Genomic DNA, 22,573 nt, shown 5'->3' with positions numbered 1-22,573 from the left:
ACGCATTGGAGGTTGTTGGTAATTAACTAGTTGTCCCCGCGTTCTTGTTTTTAGCCTCCATACCGAGCATCTTCGTCGTCGCCAAAATGTCTTCCGCTAATCTTCAAACCCTTCCTATGGTGCCTGAGGAGATCACTGCCTCATGGCTTGGATCTGTTCTGGGCAACAAGGTGAAATCTTTTGAGATCACCAACAGCATCTTAAACGCAACTGCTGGCAAAATCTTCATCACTGTCACATACGAAGATGAGGAAGATGCCGCGACGCCTCGGCCCACGTATATCTGCCTCAAAGGAGGTTTCAACCCGGCCATGCTCGCCATGGAGGGCTACAGCGAAATCCTGAAGAAGATGTACTCTAAAGAGGTCGAGTTCTTCAACGTTGTCGCACCAACCTTGACCAACATCAACCTTCCCAAAGTCTGGAAGGCGGTGGAGAATCCCGAGCAGGGTCAGGGCATCTTGGTCATGGATGACTTGAGTAAAGCACACACCTTCGGCGACCCTGTGGAGGACTGGCCTGTCGAGCGTGTCAAGGCCGGCGTCGAACAGCTCGCAGCTCTGCACGCTGGCACCTGGGGCGCTACTCCCACCAAAGAATACTCCTCCTACGAGGCCGTAATGCTCGGCCTTGCCTTGAATTGGGAAGCCATGGTCCTCAGCGACGATCGGCCGCCCGCGCCGGAGGAGATCAGGAACCAGGAGCGCACGGTGGCGGCCCTCAAGAAGCACTTTACCACCAAAAACCCTAAGTTCGTTGCCGTATTGCACGGCGATCCACACATCGGCAACACTTTCATCGACGCTGATGACAAGCCTTATTTCCTTGATTGGCAAACCCACTACATCGGAACCGCATTCCACGACGTGACGTATTTCGTTCTCGGGGCGCTATCCGTCGAGGACCGGAGAGCTCACGAGATGGAAATTTTCGACCATTATCTCAAGGCTTTGGCGAAGTTTGGCGGCCCAACTCTCTCGACTGATGACGAGGAGGTCATGACGGAGTACAAGAAGACGTCGATCTGTGGCATGGGATGGGTTCTGACCCCGTATCAAATGCAAGGCAGAGAGCGCGTATTCGCCATGTGCAAGCGCTACAACGCAGCGATGGTGGATCACAAAACTATTGAACTGATCGAATCGCTACCTGAGCCCTCGGAATAAAGTGGGATTGATTAGTTTAGTTCTATGAAGAAATGAAACGATTTATCATGGTTCACGATGTGCCGTCAGAAGCATAATTTATCTCTCCGTTCGTTGAAAGGTAGCACGTGATTTCTTCTACATTGGAGAGACAGCGGACCGCCAACAACTGGGCACAAGTGTCTCCCCATGGACTTCTTCGAGCCTCGTGTTCTCCAGATCACATCGCTTCCGACTCTGGACCCGACGAATCCACAGCAATGCATGCTGGCAGTCCGAAGGAGAGACACGACCTGATCTCTTCCACATCATGTTGCATCCTCGTCGCCTCCCGCTGCCAAAATATCGAGGTAGCTAGGGGAACCCATCTTGTCAGGTCTGCTAAGACAAACTGCATTTTGAAAAGAAGAACTTGGAGCATGGAATCATGACTCTCGAAGCGTCGGACTGCTATCTACCGTGGCAAACACTGATGAAAACGATACCCACCGCTACGAAGATTCTACATATGGCTGTTCTACAAAGGTAGAGGAAGCCTTGAAATGCTGATTGAAGATACTCAATATCACTGGAAGTACAGTCGATCGATTTAGTTGGGTTGCTTCGAGCCTCCTTCATGTGCGTAATCATTTGAGGTTTCCCTTCTGCAGCATGTATAGCGACTAGATTTATCTCCATGGGGGTTTCCGATTGATGCGTCCCCAAGGTTCTATCCCTCCTCAAAAGATCCCTATCTGGAAGAGGGTGAAGAGTTGAGTATCTTGATTCGAATAAAGCGTCAACTTTATCTCGCGACTAACTTGACTGAAATAGATGATCGATTTTCCGTATGGACTTCCCTGACCTTGAAACGTACTAAAATTAGACACGGTTCCTCCTTTTGGCACTAGAAACTGCGTAAACTCTTCTTTTGAGGACTATCAATTGTGTTCCGGGACCGGAAATATTAGAGCTGTTGTTAAGACAAGGAAAAGCCAAAAAAAAAAAAAAAAAAAAAGGGAAAGAAAAGGAAAAAAAGGCTATCTCCGAGGCTCTCGTCCTGAGCCATCTCTGACCACAACCTCCGCTGGACTCAGGCGAGTCTTACCCTGCGAGAGTGATCCGGTTGCCTTGTCCCCTCTCACAACACCTCCAAACACAACAAAAGAGACTTCAAAGTTGCGACTCTCTTCAGGTTTGGGGCCTTCACTCCCTATGATGTTATACAAATCGGGAGACAATTTAGATACCTCTTGCGCCGGTACAAGCTGCTCCCACGTGTAGTCGATATTCGAGGAGCGGAATGCAAGGGCCATTTCCATGACGCGGAAACATATCTTCTCAAGATCGGCGAGGGCACCTTGTCGCTTGAATTTGTCATCTTTGTCAGAGAGAAAGGGGGATATATCCTCCAACATCTCGCAAGCGACCGTATTTGGGTAGATTTGATTTTTGCCTTGAAGAGCTTCTCCGGCTTTGATTGTGGCGATTCGCCACTCCTTGATAACGGATTCTAATTTTCTCAACATTCAGCTCCTATGCGATGTACCTCGGTACTGAACAGAAAGTCAATATATACCATACCTTCGCATGTCCTGCGGCGCCTCAGTCGTTCTTCTGTTGCCCAAAACGGATTCTTGTATTTGAGATGATCATTGATTCCAAATAGGAGCGAGCAAGGAGGGTGGAAGTGCTGGTGCAAGAGGTTGGCAATTACCGAGCGCAGAAAAAGCTCTTTCACCTCGGATGATGCATCTTGTATCGAAGAGGGCAACTAAACAAGGCCTGAGTCGGTACAGAGGTGTGCTCTCACAAACTGGAGGATGTCGCTTTTCAGCACCAGGAACTGCCGCTGGACCTCTCCATCATCGGGACTGTCGTCCTTCCTCTTTGCCCTAAGCATCATTTTCTGAAGGCTGTTCATTTTGGCGGTTTGCTCGGCAAGTCGCCTCCGTAGGGCATCGTTCTCTCCCCTTTCGCCAATCAACATTTGCCGAAGGTTTTTAACAGTGAGTCTGAGCTCGTCGGCCTCAGTTGCACACGCCTGCATGGCCTGGGTTTCCCTTTCTTCTTTAGGGATGGGTGTGAGTTTGGGTGTGTGATTCGGGCCGGCCGCTTGAGAGTACTGCGGATGATATTCAGTACATTGGTGGCTATTATTATTTTGGGGGGTGGGGTTGGGCGGATGATTGAGGACATCATGCTTACAGCTACGGCTTGAGAACAAGCCGTCATTATCTCCTGGAGTTTGGGCATCAAACCCCGTCGCTCCTCAGAGTCTCCCTCTGGGGCATCAGTGTTCGTAGAAACAGCGTTTGTGGAAGCTCTAAAAAGTCCTGGCGGAGGCTCGACGGCAGGGGGCGGCATGGAATAGGACCTCCACGCATGAGTGAGTTGACCGAAGTCATCTCGAAAGCTCTTCAATTCCATAAGAACCTGTTGCTGAATCTCTATGAGTGCAAGCGCCACATCCACTCCACCCTCTACGATCGGGAGTCCTGTGGATTGCGACATAACGTTGGGAGTTATGGGCCAATTTTCGGGCTGAACGGCTGTGAATTTGGTGGATATGATGAGAAACCTCGTTCGAGTTCCGTCAAATTTTAAAAGGTTGTGTGTGAATCTCGATCCCTTTTATAACTCCCTTCGTGCCTGGACCCCTCAAACTCTTCAGTCGACCCTCGCGACCTCCCTGAGGGTCTGTTTACAATTTAATGCAAACCTACTTTATACAGTAGGTTAACCTTAGATGAACTGACCATCAAAAAAAAGCGCGACCCTGGGTTCGAAGCCGACCATGTTATTCGAACTAGCCAAGACTACCAAACAGTCCGCGCCGTTCCGGTGATGTGAGTTTAAAGGTGTTGCTAGAGTGCTACGGCAAATGGGAGAGGGTCTTATAGCTTCGAATCCAAAACAATCCGGAAAGAGCCGCATTTTACTGTGAATCCTCCACCGGAGATGCTTGGAGTAGTGGAAAGATAGAAAGATAAGCGCGGCTAGCCTCACCCACCAGTTCGCGACACACGTGCCTCGAGATGGTAGAGAGCTACCAGGCCTCAAACCTTGGCATCACGCTTCCGAATTCTACGACCCTTTTTCATATGAAAAGAATGGAGCACGTGTGCCGGGAGATTTAATTTGGATTTGTAGCACAGCATATATGACCTTGTGTTGTGCCCACCTTCGGTTCCATTGTATCCAGGGACTTACTCTTTCACATAACGGCGAGATTCCGTGAGATCCTCTCTTCAATACTTATTTAAATCCGGTTCTTCTTTTCCAAACAGGCTGCAACAAGATGGGTCCCCCCGGATATTCAACCGAAAGAAAGGAAGCAGAGGGCGACACCCTCGTCATTGCCCTTGACTTTGGCACTACATTCAGTGGGTATGTTTCTCTGCACCCCGCCGCTCTGTCGGTCCCCATACTCTGCCATTTCTCTCTATTTTGTTGACTCTTCTGTATCTAATCTATGATAGGATTGCTTACGCCTTCTCAACCGATCCAGAGGAGATTTATCCCATTACAAACTGGCCCGGCGGTGAAGACCGAATCGCACCCAAGACCCCAACCGCCATTCGATATGGCAGAAGTCTAGATGTGAAATGGGGATACCAATTAGACCTCACCCTGTCTGATAACATTATGGGCCTCAAGCTCCTTCTGGACCCGGAGCAGAAACGGCCATATTACATTCCAACTGATATTAAAGCAGAGATGGCGAAACTACCCAAATCTGTTCTAGATGTCGCCGCCGACTATATGAAGGCTATATTTAGCCATGCTCTCCAGGAGATAGTATCGGATGCCATTGATCCAAGCTTCGTCGCCTGCTACCATAAGAAGTTTATGCTCACTGTCCCGGCCGTCTGGTCAGACAAAGCGAAGGACCTGACACTTCGGGTACGATTGAACTCTTATCATGCCTTGCTCAGTTTGTTGAACGGGTTCTCACGGTACATATCGTAGGCTGCAAAAAAGGCGGGGATTTATCCAGTGCAAATGATTGCGGAGCCTGAAGCCGCCGCATTGCATACTCTCCACTCCATGAAAAATAGAGGACTGAAGGTAACGCTACCGCTGCAGGATCTCCCGAAACCACATATCGGACATCTTATGTGTCTATTAACCGAAAGGCTTCCCCTAATCTAGGCTGGTGACGCAATCGTGATTTGTGACGCAGGAGGCGGGACAGTCGATCTCGTGTCCTACGAAATCCTTAGTTTGGACCCCTTCGAACTGAAGGCATTGACAGCTCCGTCTGGTAAGTGCTTTCCATTGATATCATTCCTCCTCCCTTTTAGATTTCATGTCTACTTCTCTTTTTCTTCTTGACGTCGACTGGGAACATGCGAACTAAGCATCAGTAACAGGGGGCATTTGTGGGTCGATGATGGTTAATAAACTCTTCGAGGAAGAGATAAAGAAGGTAGTTGGAGACAGCGCATACGCCGAATTGAAGAAGACCCCCGCGTATCGGTGCGCTCTGCGAGACTTCGACGGCGCCATCAAGCCGGCTTTCCGGGGGAGAAACGACCCGGACAGATTTGTGAGCTTTCCCATGGCGGGGTTAGAAGACAACCCTGCTCGTGGGCTCCTGAGTAACTCGATGACTTTGTCTGGGTTAGTTTTTTATATTACCGGAAAGCGAAAATCCCAAGGGGATCGATCAGTTGGACTCGACTAATAAGAATCCTTCAGAGATACCATGTTTCGCATCTTCGATCCCATCGCTCGGGAGATCGAGAAACTCGTTTCCGAACAAGTGAGCAGCGTTCGTATGGAACGACTGCAGCTGAAATCCAAGACAAAGTCGGCAGTTAAGGTGAGGTTGAGTTGTAAACTTTCTACATCCGGAAAGGCTCTCTACGCCCGTGACCACTCTCTTGGACGAAGCTTACAAGCATTTCTTCGGTTCGTAGGCTATATTTCTTGTTGGTGGATTCGGATCCAGTGCCTATTTGAAGCAAGTTATCGAGAAATCAAATCCTGGTATTCTCGTTATCCAGCCTCGGGAAGCGTGAGTGTTTTCATTGCAGGGTATTAACCCACCATCTATTAACTTGAATAAATTACTGACAAAACCGTCTGGATCAAGTTGGTCTGCAATTGTGAGGTACGTGACATCGTGAAGAGCTATTAATTTGCGAATAGTCTCTAGCATGTCTAACTGATGTTTCTTAGGGGAGCGGTCATGAGCAAGCTGGGCATTGCCCCAGTCGTCAAAACCACCAAAGCGCCCAAGCACTACGGCTCCAGCGCCAATTCCACATGGAACTCTTCCAGGGACCGTGGCCATCTCAAGATATGGGATAAATGGGCGGAGGTGGAAAAATGTAAAACCATGAGCTGGTTTATCTACAGGGTGAGCTATGGAGTGCGTGCGAGTCGAGAAGCGCCAGAACAACTGACGTGATGGAAAATTAGGGTGAGGATTTGGTCCGAGGCAAGAAGATCAAGCTTCCCTTCTACCGATCTCTGGGAGGGTCCTATCCCCGTGGCCGAGAGCTTCAGTTCGTTGACCACCTCTACGAATGCAATGCTCTCCTGGCCCCAGCACATCCCAATGGAGGTACGTGAGATCTGCATTCGCACTTTTATTGATTCAACCGCAGTAAGGCCTACGCTATGTCAATGTATTAACCAGTTATATAGTCAGAGTAAATTGCACTTTGACATCAGACCTCAGCGCAGCACCGCGTACTTGCTTCACCACCAAACAGCGGCCGTCCGATGGGGAGTTTTATACCGAGATCCATTACCACCTCGTAATTGAGAATGATTCGTCCGGGCTGATGAAATTTTCTCTCGAGGTTGATGGGAAGGAGTGTGGAACAGTGAACGCAAAGTATTAATTGCCGTCCGCGGACCGACAGCTGTTGATCTCAGAAGCGCTATAAGACCCAATCATCACTCGCGGAGGGATGGCCAAGAGAGTCTTTGAGAAAATCAGTCCTTGACGATTCTCGAATGCCATTCGACAAGGCATCTTTACTAACAGCAGTAAGCTTTGATAATATATCTAATCTCTTTTGCAGTTTAATCCTCGCCTGAAGGCTAGGCAGGGTCACCTCAGAGCAAGATTTCGCAGTCTCTCTTCCACGGATCACAGCTCCTTCAAAATGTGTGAACTATTCCAGTAGTATTTTTTGATCCTTCCGATGAGGAGCATCGTAGCTGGATAGAGTGAATACAGCGTAGGATAGATACATTTTTTACAACACCATACCCTTGACCTGCGATGTTTTGGCGACATTGATATTTCGGATCAGGAGGATCCAAATGAAAGACAGAGCCATGATTCCCGTTCCAGCAGCTAGCATTCTCGTCTGGGCATAACCGTATGCCTGCTGGATACCCAGCCTCTCAGGGCTCCCAACCTCATAACTGAGCTGGACGTCCAAACTGTTGTAAATATCCTCCACGTCAGGCAGGGTGGATTCGGGAAGGTTCTTCTCCAGCGCCTTTCTGAATGTGTTCGTCCAGATTGCACCAGAGATCGTATTACCCACCGCGCCCCCAACATTCCCAGCCACATACAGAAGAGCCAAGCCAGCAGCAATATGCTGATGGTCGACGGCGGCCAAAACGGCGATTTGTTCGCAAATGATGAAGATGCTTCCACCGACGGAGATGAAGACTTGACACATGACGATATAGCCGATGTATCCATTGGGGCGTCGGAAGTATATCATCAAGCCCTGAGCGAGGATATAGAGTGGAACGGCAAAGAAGAGAATCCACTTGAAATAGCCTGTCTTGCGAATCAACAAACCGACGAACAGCAAGAGTACTCCCGAGACCACATCAAATGTGCTGCCAACGTAACCAGCCTTGGATACGCTCAGGTTATTAACTACCTGCAAGAAGGAGGTGAAGTAGCTGTTCCAACAATAATATGAAATCTGGTATGTCATGCAGAGGAGGCAGCCTCCAATCACAGTCCGATCGGACAGGAGACTGAAATTGATGAATGGCTTCGGGGCCAGCATGGCTTCATAGACGCCGAACATGGCCAATACTGCGAATCCGACCACTATCATGGCAATTATGTAACCTGACGACCAACCTTTGGGCGCGGTGTCGGCGAGAGTAAACGGAAGCAAAAACACCGTAAGACCGCTAGCGAACAAGATGACCCCGAGAGCTAACGAAGAGAAGATTTAGTACATGCCAACATCTCTTGGTTTGGGACGTCAAGGCGCATTTCTCACCATCAAATTCTACGACGTAATGCTGGACATTTTGAAGTAGCGTCCTGCCACTCCTTTCTCTGAATAGAATGCCTTGCTTCTTGGCCTTGTGCAGGTTCACCTTCAAGACCACGAATAGGGGAGCAGCGACGAAAGGCAAGATAATGGCAAAACACCCGAACCCCCATCGCCAATTGACATGAGTATAAAAGCTCTCGGAAGCCTTTGGGCCAGCGAATGCCGTTATCATGTATGGAGATGATGTAAATGCATACGCCAAGCCACGATTCTTTAGTTTAGACGCATCGGCGGTGATGACATCCACACTATACGTCATTCCTCCGAATCCGATAGTGTAAAAAACCTGGTGAATCCGTTAGAGTTTACTTTCGTTCTCCACAGCGATTTATCGTCGCGCTGGCGTATTGGGTCATACCTCCGCGGCGCAGAATGTGGAGATTCCGTGGCTGGTTGCCATGAGAATCAATCCCAGCGTAGCAAAAGCCGTCATGACAAGAAAGCCCTCGGCTCGGCCCCAAACATCCAGCAGCTTCGCCAAGGGAATGTAAATTGCAGCGGACATGGCATTCGCAACGATGTAAATGACAGTCAAGAGCGAATGAGTTTCGAAATCGCTCGTGACATAGGGTATTAAATTGTAGAGAATCGAGGCCTGAAAAGCGTTGACGAAGTAAAGCAACCACATCCTAGAGGCGGGGGAATGGATTCCGTCAGCCGAATAATCCCAGAGAAATGTTCTCCTTGCGTAAATACCTACAGGAGGAAGACCGCAACAAGGGACGCCTTGGACCAGGTCAGCGTAACCGCCTCGATTGTCTTGACACCCTGCTGAGCATCTCCGGAAGGGAGTTCCGGCCATGGCTTCAAATCAGCGTCGTTTTCCCGAACAGCAGCATCGCTGACGCCTGTGACATTCTTGTTCTCCTCAAGTGTATGCACAGCGATGTCAGTCGCTGCTTCCTCGGCCGTCGTTCGGCGGAAGCCTGCACGAAGCCTAGGAATCACTGCCATTTTGTTCGTTTAATTTTGCAAGGGAAGGAGAACATGGGACATTGGAGAGACATGAGAAGATGGAGAGACGATGAAGTAGGATGTCGTCCCCACTAAATAAAACCAGAGGAAAAAAAAAAAAAAAAAAAAAAAAAAAAAAAGTGCGTCCCTCCATCGCAGTGCTACCCTGCCGTCGCGAGGCATGATTATTACGAATAAGTTTCCATCAGGCGGATATTACACCACAATTTCGCGGGGGTTGGCGATGCAGCTCGAGGTGCATCTGATAAGATTAGATCGAATCACGAATCTTGACAACGGAAAAACGGCACATAAATGTCAAGGACGCATCGACTTCGGGTCTAGTTTGTGAGTCCACCGCTCTCTTATTGGCTGGTTAGATTTCATTTCACATCAACTATCGACAAAACTAAGCTTAAAACGGAATCTGTCGCTTCACTGGAGCCCAGATCCTTGGACCGTGTGCGACCATTTCAAGGTAGACTCTCGGAGCTCGAATGGCGCCAGAGCTGGAAAGGGTTTGAAGGATTCGAGAGATCAGGGAAATCCGCCTCGCAATCCTACCATCATGTCACTAGTTACATAATAGTGCCAGCAGGGCTACTCGACCGGCTCACTATGACGGTTTTGGAGGTCTAAACTAGGACCTCAATGCTTGCTCCCTGAGAAGATAGTGGGTGTGCGAAACCGGAGGACGCTTCTAGAACTGTCAAGGGTCGCGTCCCTGTCAATCCATGCAAGTCGGGTCAGTAGGTGTCAGGGTCTTGTTAGATCGTCTCACGATTGAATCGATCTCGTCTATCGGAGCACTTTCATGCGATGTGGCGCCACAGGGAAGTTGTCCTTGGTTTTCTGACAACTTGACATACGCATACAGCTCATTCTTGACTTTCTGGTATCCACCGTCAGTAATATTCTCCTCTCTGCGGTGTCTTTAAATAGTAAATATTGAAAATGGGCCTGAGGTCGACGGCATCTTTTTTCCTATTAGAGGACGACCGCGAATACTTAAACATTTTGATGTGGTTATATAGGGCAGTTCTCTGAGTTGAAAGCTTCACGAAGACAGCGCTGCTGAAACAGAGTAAACAAAAAAACAAGAACTAATGATATCGAATATCGTTATCCATGCGTGCTGAAGCTGATTAATACAGCCAAGCGAAACGTGGTGGTATTAGCACCCGCAGCCTGCAAAGTTGGACTCTCACTGAGGCCGATCGAAAAATAGTGTAAGTGGAACGGGCTCAAACCTGGATTTCGCGGTGACTAATCGAGGTGACACTGGGACACAACATGGAATGCAGCAAAGGTGATCGAGACAGGGAATACAACGCAAAGTCGGTGCTGGGGTCAAAGTCCTCCTGCGGTGTATTCAACATCAAAAGTTGTTGGCGGCCTGGCCGGCTGTCTGCCAGCTGTCGGGGAGCTGCTGTCGAACCTCGAACCAAGTTTAGTATCATTCATTCGTTCGTTTCTTTCCCAGGAAATTTCTTTCCTGCTCAACAACGTTTGTTCCCACAATAGTCTTTGGTTGTTAACGATTATCTCAGCATTGGCATGTTTGGTTTTTGTTGGCATGGCTTGGGTGGCCTGATTCGTCAAGGGAAGACCACAATACAGAGAGGCACACCGCTAGTTTCGTCCGTCAAAGAAAAACATGATGAACCCACTTCATCCTAGATCTTAGCCTCCCTCACATTCCATGGAGAGATATTATCCGCAGACATCTTCCTGGCTAAAATGGCGCCTTCTCTTTCACCTTATCCCAGTAGCACGTTTCTGGGTTTGCCCCTAGAAATTCGCGACCAGATTTACCGGTTGTGTGTCCCCCAAAATCTTGTTTTCAACTATTCCTGGAACCGTTCCGGTGCATCCCGAGAAAAGGGCTTTTGCGTGGAAGAGCCGGCTTCAGAATACTTCTATGGGACACTAGGGCCAAAAGCTGCTTTGCCTGCTCTACTCCTTGTGTGTTGCCAGATTACGGAAGAGGTGGAGAGAATGTTATACGGACGCAATACCTTCAAAATTCAGATCGATAATCAAGCCCAATCAAATTTCGCTCAGCTCCTCAGCACCGAGAGAAGAAGCAAGATGAAGAAAATCATAATGGTTTTCGAGGCTGCGGAGATGCTCTCTCGTCCTGATTTCACGATGAATCCAACAATCTGGGATGGTGTCCTTGGGAACGTGACAATGCTAGGCATCGTGGCAAAGCAGCCGGAGCATCGGAAGAACGGGTCCCCGGAAGGTGCGAAGGATATTTTTGAAGATTGGGCGGCGCGGTTGAGGCCAAAGTTGGATTACCTGAGCCGGGCCCTTTCTGGTTCGGCTCAGGTCATCGTGGATGCAGACAACATGGAAGACACCATTCGGATTTTCCAAGGCTTTCGAGAAGTGATGTCGACGCACTGCGTCTTTAAGCCTTTGGTCACCGCTGATTGTATATTCGGTCGAGGGAAATTCTCTTCAGAGCATGGACAAACTAGCTTTGAATGGGTGCTTTGGGACTACCCATCCTCATCCTCATCGGCTTCGTCCGACTACTACATTTGAGACCGGGAAAGAGCCACATAAAGTTTGATGGAACAAATGCATAGCTTCAGTCTGTTCGGCTAGCTTAGGGACACAAATCATCGTTTATTACAACAACATCCGTGTGGGTTGCCTTAAAGAGTAGACTGAGAATGAGCCAAGATCCCATCGCTACGGCTTCCAAAGTGAACCGTACATCTTGATTCTCCAGGCATGTACGCAAAGGCAAAAGCCCTCGAAGTCGTCCATAGCAACAGCTTTTGTCCCTGACCCGGCGTCCGGGAAACAAAAGGGCTATTTAACAAGGTTTGCATGGCGACCTCCCGCAGCAACTATAACAATCCCTCAAAACCCTGGCACAAAGCCCGTTGCAGTTCGGGCTGCCACCGCAAGTTGGATCGCAGTTCCATTTCTGTCGACAGGCAATGGCGCATGCCCATTGCTGGTATGAGTTGCAGGCTTGGCGAGCTGTCAGAGTATGTCGCATCAGTAGTGGGCTCCTGGCTTAGAAACAGAACATCACTCAAGCTGAAGCTCGAACACGTCAAAATCCTACCTTCAAGAACATTTCCCTCGTCTTCCCAAACTGGCGTTGTGGCTCCCCAGGTAATACACCCGGACGCGAGCACGAGAAGAGGCAACTTCATCGGTAGCGGGAAAATTGATTGTGTTTCGATTCGGCGGTTGCAATGCGAAAAGGAAGGGAAGGTGAATAAAGAAAACAGAGAAGAAGTTGGCAAAGTTTACAGCCGTGGCATATACCTTTTGTAGCAGAGCTTGCCCTTTATGTTTCTTTATATTCGTGAACAATACAAGTGGGATGGATGTCGTTTCCACGCATTCGGCTCAGCCCTACAGTGAATCGGTCTCATATATTTCCCGGCTTATGTGACTCCCATTGTACCCACAGCGTCAACTCAAACTTGACCGAGAAAAAGCAGCCAGATGTCAGCAAGGATTTCAGTGCTGATCAATACCTAGAACGGAATATTCCCGAGAATTAGGATTAGTGATATTAATGCAGCAGAGCCCAGCCTCATCGTCCAGTATCCAGTAGACAGATGGGGAGATGACGATCGCGAGTAAAATTAGCGTTCTGGCGAGATTCTTATTGGAGGCAAGATAATATGAAACGGAGCATTAACAAAATGCCAATAGTCATTCGCCCGTCTTAAGCAAGGGACAAAGATGGTATGGTGTGCGAAGAGGACCCCAACTTCCGTGAGTACTAAAATAATAGCGTTGTTGGGGTGCATGAGATCATTGGGATGGCTCCTTCGCTGTCCCGCTTGATTGTTTGCCAGTCCTGAGATTCATTGATTACGTAACATCACTCGATATCCGGGTTTCCATCTTCCGGAGATCAGTTTTATGTTCATGGAGGAGTTTCCACCATATATCTTTACGGGTTACGGGGCTTCTGACTCCAAGGCTTTTCTGGAGGTCGGGTATTCTATCACCACGGGCATATCCATCGACTGTCCACCAACAGATAGTCGCACGCTCCAACGGGCACATCTCCCCCGTCAGGTACCCCTGAGCCCACTACTTCCTTTGCACGGCCGGAAACTACCACGACCCTGCTTTCTGCACCCCTGGCCTATTGAGACCTCCACGTCTCGTGGTGATGAATGGCACTGTCGCCCAGGGGTCCACGGGCCGACAGTGTCGGCCTCCAGACATTGACTTTGCCGAGACACGCCCGCCGGGTCCTGGATATAGCCCACGCCTAATGGGTGGCCACCCCCATCGACACGGATACCAGTAATGGACATGGGCGCAGGAAGAGGTACGGCAAAGGGGATGGTGCGTATCGAAATTCGAAATGGAAGAGGATGGTATCGAGAACGAAGAGACAAGGTTAAAGTATTTCTGGCATTCCGGCTTAAGAGAAGGGAAAGGAGGTGAGCCCAGACCAGTGTCAGGATGGACCGATTTATAGGCGGGCCAAAATGGAGATAAAGACAAATTCTCTTATTAGTTTAATAGATTCAGAGACGGTTGATTCTAAACTCAGCGACAAAAAATAGGGGCCTCAAATCTCGAAATATAGTCGTGCTCGTCAAGCTAGCATCCCCGTGGGCTCATAGATCCGGTCCCTCACGATCCCTTTACAAATTTGCCGTTAAGTTGGTATCCTAGACGCATAGGCCTTAGGGTTTACGTCCCCATACGACCTTAATGCGGTAGTAACCATGATTCCGGCGGTCGTGGACCTCACGGCGGAACATGGCGTTGAAGACGGCAAACTGCTCCCTAGACCACCCGAGAATGCTGGTTACGAAGGTGAGGAAACCCTCCGGGTCGCCCGTCGCGAAGATCTCGCCGTAGAGGCCCATCTCCTTTAGTTTGCGGTCTTTAGGCCAGGGGCTCATCGGACACTTCAAAGTCCCCGCGTTAGGCCACTCTGTCACCGTCGCCACACGGAGCTAGCAACGTACCTTGTAGTTCCACTCCTGCAAGTCGACAAACCCGGCTTCCTCCATGGCCTTCCTTTGGATACCATCCCGAACAACCGTAAACGTACGCTCAGTCTTCTTGGAGCCCTCGACGAAGACATCGCCCCACTGACCCATGGCCATCTGGGGTGTGATGGTACCGTCGTCGCTCACGATATAAGGGCAGCCTTCAAAACTCTCAAGGTAGCCTCCAGGTTTTAGAGTCTTGAAGGCTTGCTTGAAAAGGGCGGACCAATCCTTGATGGTGCCGATGAGGTAGCGAATGTGGACGTAATCTGCCGAGTCGGGCTCAAATGTCCATTCTTGCGTGCAGTCGTCGATTTCGAATTTCAAGTTGGGAGGGACCCAGCTCGGTTGGATTGGGGAGATGTCGGTGCCGATAACCTCGCAGTTGGGGAACTCGTCGGCGAAGTCACTGTTGCCCTATTAGCTGATGGACTTTCGCTGGGATGCGGCACATGAAAACGCGGAAAGCTCACATCGCCCACGTGCCTGCAGAGGAGGGAATGCTTATTAGTCTAACCACGTCGAAAGAGATAGGGAGTGAAGAGGATATGTGCCGTACCGGTACCGCAACCGATATCGATAGCTTTCTAAAGGTCCAAGTCAGCAAATCATCATTGCCAGACGGGAATAGCAGGGACATTCCTACATACCTCGATATTGGGCGAGAGGGGGGCAAGATACAGCTTGCCATCTTGAGCAAGTGTCCAGATGTGATGGCTACAGGAAAATTAGCCAAAAAAAGCCATCACCTCCACTGCGAAGGAAAAATTGGAACAATCACATAATATCCATCGATTCGCTTTGACGTTCGTCGTTGGATCCCCTGAACAGCAATCAGAAAACGAGTCATGAGCGGGCCACCGCCGGCGCCTTTTTGAATATTTTTTTTTCTAACTGACCAGTAGAGAGCATTTCCCGTCTCGCTATGGAACCTTCGCCCATTAATCGTCCTATACCGTAAGATGCTCGAAGTGATCGAAGCTGTCGAGGAGGAGGCATCGCCGAAAGCTGAATCCGCATCGTCATTCGCGGCATCGTCAGCCTCTATCGCCTCCTCAATGCTCGGGCCGACAGCGGGGGAAGTTCGTCCCTTGGGACTACCGCTCGACTTCGGGCTACCCCCCGCGGACTTTGGACTTGTGGCGGCCGCCGCCTCCTTCGGCGACGTCGAGTGTTCTTTTGTGGTGGTAGTTTCGGTCATTGTTGATCGGGCATGGGGCGGCACGATGTTTGTTATGGAAGGGAGGAAAGCGGAATACAAAAAGATGCGAATGCGATGACTGCTCAAATAAAACAACGAAACAAAAAAGCAATGGCGGGCGGCGCATGCCAGCGCAGCCGAGGCGCATATCCCTCCGTACAAGGGAACCCTAGCGCCTGCGCGTTCCCCCATGTTGTTTGTTTCTACAAATGGTCACTATTGACAACCGACGTGGGCAGATTATGCCCTGCAAGAGTCACTCTGTTCCATGATCAATTCCTCCCCAAACACCTGTCAGATGCCCGTTGACCCGCTTGGTGATTTCTAGTAGCCATTAGGGTTCTAACACAAATACCTTGGGCCCAAGCCCCTCTTGTCCGTTCTTGATCGACATTAGTTTATCCTCTTTCTTATGGCATCAATTTGAAGATTATGAAAAGTGACCAAAGTCTGCTTCTCTGCCCTCTTGCCATCAGATGATCTGGTCGGTTGGCTCGAATTTGCCTTGGCTGCGGGGCTTTCGAGAAGCATCACGACCATAACGGGCAAGTGAAAGTGCGCCGTTTGTGATGGCGGAGACGCTAGGGGAAATGAGCCGCACTCCGCGGTCACATATCGTAAATTCGGCGAGTCTGATGCAACGCACGCTTCGTGGTCCCAGCCAGAACTCGCAAATTCGCACGCAAACAAGCTAACTAAACTGAATGAGAAGACGGACACACCTTTGCATCTGCCGGCGGCCCGAACCTGGCGTGGTGCTTAAAACTCAGCCAATTAAACCCTTCAGGGCCTTCACCAGCACTCTTCTTGTGGCGTTGTGTGTGTCGACTCGACGGGCGGGGTAAGTCCAGACCCTTGTCAGCCAGCCAAGATTCCGAATATTCTCACGAAAATATTATCGACCTATCGAGACGGTCCTGGAAGTGTCATCGGTGAGAGACTTCTCAGTTTGTAGGGCCGTTGGGAGTTATTTCTGGCCAGGACTATAGGGGGATCGGGAAAAGAAATTTCCGGCTCAAGGTTAAGGTCAGCGATCTTCCTCATCCATTTCTTCAAGTTCTTTAAGTCTCAAGTCTCAAGTTTTAAAGCTAGGTCTTGTAATGTTGTCTTAGTTCAGTCTTTATAGTTTATTTATGTTCAGTTATCCTCCGGTGGCCAGCCAAATCACCAAATTCTAGTGTATGGGCATCCGACATCACGACAGCTTGGAGGAAACTGGAAGAATAGATATATCTGCAGGGTTTATGAGATCATTCGCATCACAGGAATAGAGTGCCCCGCCCGGTGCAGTGAGGTAGCTGGCTCCATCATCATCATACGACGGCATACTTTAAGTTGGCCCACCTATACAGCAACTCGTCCAAAATCCCTCGATGAAGCGAGCGTACAGAAGACGCGAATCTTGGACGAATGCTAACAGAGTCACAGTCGCCACATGGCGGTGACTATGGTTCGAAAAATAGACTTAGGGTGGATCCCAGATCTCAGCTTGATCTTCCTGAGATTACCATCAATGTCAATAGAGAGAGTATCTGACAAGTGATCTAGATGGCTTGATGATGTCATTCTCTCTAGAAGGGATGTCAGTTCGTCTAGTTATCTAATCTAGGTAAAGGACGTTGGAATAGGGAGAGTCTATCTACGGGCGAAACCGTTGCAGCACGGAGTTTATTACAAACGATGAAATGTGTGAGGATCATGATATTACCAAATGATCTGACGTTGATGGAAGTGCCTGGTGTATATATGGAGGCCCGCGGTTTTTGAGAATTAGCTTTGGAGTTTTCTTTCTGTCACTCTTCTAATCACCGAATCACCGCCATACTACTGTCAAAGAAATCAGTATTGTTTTCATCGTCCGGATCTCCACGATAAGGCAGCATTCTTCGAAATGGATACTTCACATGCCGGGAGCGACCCTTGGATCGCCGCCAGAGTCAAGGCCGAACTTATGACGGAGAACGCAATCCCTGGTAGCGGAGACATCAGGGTATCTTGCGTTGACGGCAAAGTAACTCTCTCCAGCGATGCTCCGGTACCCGAAGCCATGAAACAGAAGGCCATATCCATCGCAGGGAGCATTAAGGGAGTCAAGGGCATTTCGGCCGAGGAACTTCTTGAAAGAGGTGGCGAGACTGAACACGGAAGATTCGGGGTAGACAATCTGCTTTCCCGGGAATAAAGAACACGGGACAAATGTATATACATGGGTTGTGTGGTGCTGCATGGGAGAAGGCCCCGAGAGACAAGCCTCAACCCACAAGATTCCCATCGAGCCAAGCACGAAATATCGAGGCCTCTTTCTCGAACGCCGCACCAACAAATGCCCCCTCCATACGCTTGCACCTGCTACCAATTAGATTCTACTGTTCCCTCTACCGAAAATCGAAAATATATGAGAACAGAATTTCATTTTTGTTAGTGTTAATTATTTCGTGACGTCACGCTCCGTAGTCTAACTGTATCCATGGTGGCGTCAATTCTCACCCTCATTGTGCCCTCGGCAGTAGGTATGGGTCTTCGATTCAGCTTGCGGACATCATAGAAAGGTCGGCAGCAACCGCCTCGGATCTATTACAACTAGCAGCAAAGTAACGGCGTCGCACCTGAATCCCTCCACGGTGATTACGAGTACCGACAGCGATAAGCAATATTAATACAATCGTGGGCATCTCAACTCTCGTGATCATGAATCACAGTTTCATCAATGACTTCACATGCTCGCTGAACAACAAATCACAGCCAGCAAATGTAAACTCACTCAGTCCTTCCTCTTCCAGCCCATCACTGAATACCTGGGTCTTCTTAATTCTCTGTTGAAGTTCCCAAGTGACGGCTCGGTGAAGATTGGTGTTATCAATTCACCTGACACCTCTGAGATGTCATGAGAAGAAACTACGTATCTGAGCCGAATGCACAACACCGCAGATTCCAAGTGCAGCACGGCTACCTAAACATTTAGGAGTAACACTGTTACTAGACGGAAGGCGACTGTACAGCGTCCGTGTCGGTTGGCAGTTTATAACATGACTCCTGTGGTGGCATCCTCTCACCCTGATCCCACTAAAGATGCGAAGTAGTTAGTGGAAGAAGAAGTCTGTCCATATGCGATTCTGAGGTTACTCTTACGTGTTCGTGGACGCAGCCATCAACCCAACGCCATCTGTCTGTCGTAGAGTACCGCGCATACGACATGTTCGTGCTAGCGTCGAAGCACCACGAAGTGCTTTCCTCGGTTCCTATTTTTCTTCCACCGCAGAAAAGTGGCCAGATAGTATTAGGGCCACTTGCGTATCCCGGGGTGTTTTGCTACAGTGCGTTAGACTCCGTCTGCATGGCAGTTAGCCGCGAAGAAATTCTACTCACTTTGTAAACCGAATCAATAAGCGAAAACATGGTCCTGGGGTCTCCGTCCACAACAAACGCCCGATAGAATTGATACGCTCGAAGTGCTGTCTCCTCAACAGTCACGGTGGCATTTGGCTGGCAGAGGGCGGGAGGGGCACTCAAGCTGCATAAATTTTCCCTCTTGGTGACAACTCCATCGTGGCCAGCTGGGGCAGCAAAGCCAACGATGGGCGCCAGGACGACCGCGAGGAGTAGTGATACGAAACGCATTCTTATTTGAGACGGGAGTCCTGAGAACTTGCAAACATCAGATATTCACCGGAACGGGAACGGGAACGGGAGATGACCAAGTCCCTTATATAGATGAATTGACTTCATGTCAGTGAAGCACACTGTCTCTGAGGTATATGAAAGATAATACCGATTCACTATGATTGTGATCGGATGCCCCGCATTTACTTCCTTCGTTTCCTTCATATACGTATCAATATTGCTTTTCAGCCAAATTAATCAACCACCCGGCTGAAGTGGCCTCTCTTTCTTGGCGCCGCTCCTGTTTTTATCAAAGCGGGGATAGGAGGAAGCATGTGGCTGGCGAGGAAGATAGATTCCCGGCACGCCCGATAAGGAGCGCATTGACTCGTCTTCGTCGCGATCCGATGAATAGAGGGGTGTTAGTGTGGCAATGAGGCGGCCGAAGAGAAGTGCGGGTTTGCTTGCGGCAGCGCAATGGAGCAAGTTCGTTCTCAATCGAACCCACCCTCGAATGATTTGAAGAAGCCGCCCGGACTAACTTCTAACTACCGGTGGGCGATGTCAAATTCATATATGGCATGGGCCCGCTTCGACTAAATCAAGGGACATTGGCCTGTCAGGAGGACGACAGCGCTGAACCGGTCACCAATGCAGAAACCACCTGTGCTACCGGAATTTAAACACCTAGGGGTGGAATAGGTGGCTTCTCGGAAAGCTTAGTCGAGAACATACGGTCTCGACATGAGTGTGCCAGTTGGCCTAGCTCCGAGATATGCATCAGGGGAGAGGAAGTAGTGGGCAGTTCCGCATCAGTGCTAGTTGCCTCCGACGGTCTGACCTGAAAACCCAGAGGCGAAGGGTGATTGACATCTACGATCTCGAGTCGGTGATGGCTTGAATAGCTACGTCTGTTCCAAACGAACACAGAGCGAGCTATCTACACACTGTAGATGGTCGGAGGTGTATAATTCTGTTGGTACAAGTGGGATGATTTTCACTCCCGCTGGGCTGGAGCATAGCTTTGTTTCGACATGCTATTGGCTGGGAAGTATATCCACATACTTTTCCCTGCTTTTGCAACTGTGACGAGCAGGCCGACCACATATCTGTAACCACAATGTGTGTTGATAATAGGAGGAGAACACGGCTGTTTGTTAAGAATGCATCGAAATAATTAACAAACTAGCAGCTCGCATAAAAATTTGTCGCTAATCTATAACCTAGGTCAAATGTCAAGTTGAGAGTTCCATTGTCGTCCCGCAGGGCTTCGCCTCAGCTCGGCTCTAAAATGCCTAAACCGGCTCTGGCTGGCAATTAAAATTAGATCTCCTCCTTCCCCATTTCCCTCTCCATCATCTCCCAAAGTCCCTTCACTCTATACCCAGAGAGCCAATAGTTTCCCTCTGTATCCTTTCCCACGATGATAATGCCATCGGAGAAGTTGTACGGGCCCTGCATGCTCTGGACATACGAAGGCAACAACGGGGTATCCCGCGGCTTGGCAGCTGCCGCTGAGAGATCAGTTCCGTACATGTTTGCCTTCTGCCAGTTCGAGAACATCAGTAACTGCATCGAGCTCTCCCCAAAGAATGGCGGGGCCTTATTTTTGGAATCCATGCGGATAATGGAGGTGTAGGCTTCGATCTGTTCGCGCGAGCCCTGCTCCTCAATCGAGCGGCGGATGTGCGAGGCTAGGTAGCTGAGGGGCTTCTGGAGAAGATCCTTTGCCGGCATTAGGGTCACAAGAAAACCAACACAGTTGCTGAGGAAGGGTGTGTTGGGGGGTATGAGATCAGTCAAGACGGGGCGCCATTGATATGCTTGTTGGACTGCAACCTTCAAACACGGACAAATATCTCATGTTAGCATGCGAATTTGGTCTCTTAGAGATAACCACTCACTGTTCTATCGGAGTCCTTTGGGAGATTTGCCATTGCGAGGCGTGTTGTCCACGCCACGAGAACATCCCCCTCGCTTAAGAACGGCCCGGTCTTCTGTCCTGCGTCGGCGGCTTGAGATGCAAGTTCTGCCAGAGCCTTTTCTCTCAGCTTTGCGAGGTACGCAGCCGGCACGCAGACCATGCGGTGCTCCTTTGGACGGATCACCAAACCATACGCGTTCTGGAACGCCCACGAAACGAGACCCGGTGTTGTGACGCGGCGATCGGCAAGCACATGTGGCTCCGCGGGATTTTTGCCAACATTCTCAAGAATATAATTGTCGGCAGCCAGCGGCTCGGGAATCTCGTCCTCCCTCCCCTGAAGCATCAATGTCCAGGCATCAAGCACCGATCTTTTCGCGGTAGCATCACACGCAAGATGTATCCAGTGCAAAACGACGACAGTTGCATTCTTGAATGAGACAACACGGAGCCCGAGCTGAGGCCGATCTGTGTAAATATAGTCGTCCAGACGTTTCGGGATCTCGGGACCATGAACAAGCTCCGAAAGGTCGTCAGGGTCTCCTACAATTGCGGGCCGGCCATCGCGCGGCGGGCGGGGGATGTGGGAGGCAGCGGGATGGTCCTCTACGGCCCAGTTACTGAGGTCCACGTGGTCGAAGCCGATCGCCGGGCGGTCCTGGGAGAAGGTCGCTGGAATGTGGTGCTCCAGTTGTCCCTTATCCTAATCGAGTGCCGTGTCAGATTTATTTTCTACCAAGTTGACGAGATGTTCTCGAACGATTAAATCTTACATTTCTTCTCAACCTAGCCCCCAGCTTGTTCCAGCCAGGGCGGCTGACTACGCGAGTCAAAGAGTTATGGAGTTTCTGGGCATCGAGGACATCGTCGAACACGAAGAGTGTGTACAAAACAAACGTTCTGAAAATGATGGTGTCGTCAAAGAAGCCGACGGGGACGACATGATCCGTCAACACGCGCTGCGGCGGTTTGGGTTGGCCGAACAAGAAGCCGAACATGTCTTATCCGTACTATACTGCAGTTCGCTTGGCAGTGGGACGGATGATAGGACTAAAAAGCAACCGATGCGGAGAAAAACGGAGCAGAGACGTGCGTAGTAGGTAGGGCGCGCTCTACGAAGTAGAGATGCCACAAATGCGAACACAGCCTGCGCGCCTAAGAATTGCACAACTACAACGGGGGCAGGCGTATGAATTCGTTACTGCTGCAATAATCGTTCGTCCTGCAAGGTTCTGTAGGTGCAAAAAATACGCGGTTTTCGGCGGTTTATAATAGATGAATACCACATCCCTTTCTCAAAATACGATGTTACATAGTGAAATTGCACCATGGGAGTCGGTAAATCCAATAATTTCACTCTTAAAACGGCGAATTCTCAGTTCAGGCCACGCGTTCCGTTTAGAGGTTTAGCGCGACGCAGATCTCTCTGATGCGGGTCGAGGAGGAGCAACCCCTGGCCAGTGGCGGGTTCTGGGTCTTAGTCCACAATGTGGCTCCAA

The 22,573-nt window shown here is 49.7% G+C and overlaps 5 protein-coding genes and 2 pseudogenes across 5 annotated transcripts; 3 read left to right on the top strand and 4 right to left on the bottom strand.

Annotated features, from left to right (window-relative positions):
- Positions 1-86: 86 nt before the first annotated feature.
- SAPIO_CDS2481 lies at positions 87-1,166 on the top strand (annotated as a pseudogene; the record flags this gene model as incomplete).
- A 998-nt stretch (positions 1,167-2,164) lies between these two features.
- Positions 2,165-3,048, bottom strand: SAPIO_CDS2480 (uncharacterized protein; the record flags this gene model as incomplete). Its single annotated transcript, XM_016785481.1, has 3 exons — positions 2,165-2,637; positions 2,709-2,817; positions 2,938-3,048. The coding sequence occupies 3 exons, from the start codon at positions 3,046-3,048 to the stop codon at positions 2,165-2,167; spliced, it is 693 nt and encodes a 230-aa protein (XP_016644857.1).
- Positions 3,049-4,425: 1,377 nt separating this feature from the next.
- Positions 4,426-6,982, top strand: SAPIO_CDS2479 (uncharacterized protein; the record flags this gene model as incomplete). Its single annotated transcript, XM_016785480.1, has 10 exons — positions 4,426-4,514; positions 4,607-5,030; positions 5,280-5,391; positions 5,501-5,750; positions 5,829-5,952; positions 6,050-6,147; positions 6,226-6,243; positions 6,312-6,492; positions 6,555-6,699; positions 6,810-6,982. 10 exons carry the CDS (start codon positions 4,426-4,428, stop codon positions 6,980-6,982), a joined length of 1,614 nt encoding a protein of 537 aa, XP_016644856.1.
- Positions 6,983-7,342: 360 nt separating this feature from the next.
- SAPIO_CDS2478 (Siderophore iron transporter mirB) lies at positions 7,343-9,352 on the bottom strand (the record flags this gene model as incomplete). Its single annotated transcript, XM_016785479.1, has 4 exons — positions 7,343-8,274; positions 8,342-8,684; positions 8,757-9,027; positions 9,099-9,352. The coding sequence occupies 4 exons, from the start codon at positions 9,350-9,352 to the stop codon at positions 7,343-7,345; spliced, it is 1,800 nt and encodes a 599-aa protein (XP_016644855.1).
- A 1,740-nt stretch (positions 9,353-11,092) lies between these two features.
- Positions 11,093-11,905, top strand: SAPIO_CDS2477 (annotated as a pseudogene; the record flags this gene model as incomplete).
- A 2,132-nt stretch (positions 11,906-14,037) lies between these two features.
- Positions 14,038-15,550, bottom strand: SAPIO_CDS2476 (uncharacterized protein; the record flags this gene model as incomplete). Its single annotated transcript, XM_016785478.1, has 6 exons — positions 14,038-14,265; positions 14,326-14,758; positions 14,823-14,835; positions 14,909-14,936; positions 15,000-15,066; positions 15,249-15,550. The coding sequence occupies 6 exons, from the start codon at positions 15,548-15,550 to the stop codon at positions 14,038-14,040; spliced, it is 1,071 nt and encodes a 356-aa protein (XP_016644854.1).
- Positions 15,551-20,473: 4,923 nt separating this feature from the next.
- SAPIO_CDS2475 (Uncharacterized protein) lies at positions 20,474-22,072 on the bottom strand (the record flags this gene model as incomplete). Its single annotated transcript, XM_016785477.1, has 3 exons — positions 20,474-20,989; positions 21,055-21,777; positions 21,848-22,072. 3 exons carry the CDS (start codon positions 22,070-22,072, stop codon positions 20,474-20,476), a joined length of 1,464 nt encoding a protein of 487 aa, XP_016644853.1.
- Positions 22,073-22,573: the final 501 nt, after the last annotated feature.

The sequence above is a fragment of the Scedosporium apiospermum genome (genome assembly GCF_000732125.1).
Source record: "Scedosporium apiospermum strain IHEM 14462 chromosome Unknown SEQ_SAPIO_0086, whole genome shotgun sequence".
NCBI lineage: Eukaryota > Fungi > Ascomycota > Sordariomycetes > Microascales > Microascaceae > Scedosporium > Scedosporium apiospermum.
This window is presented reverse-complemented; position numbering and strand designations above follow the sequence as displayed.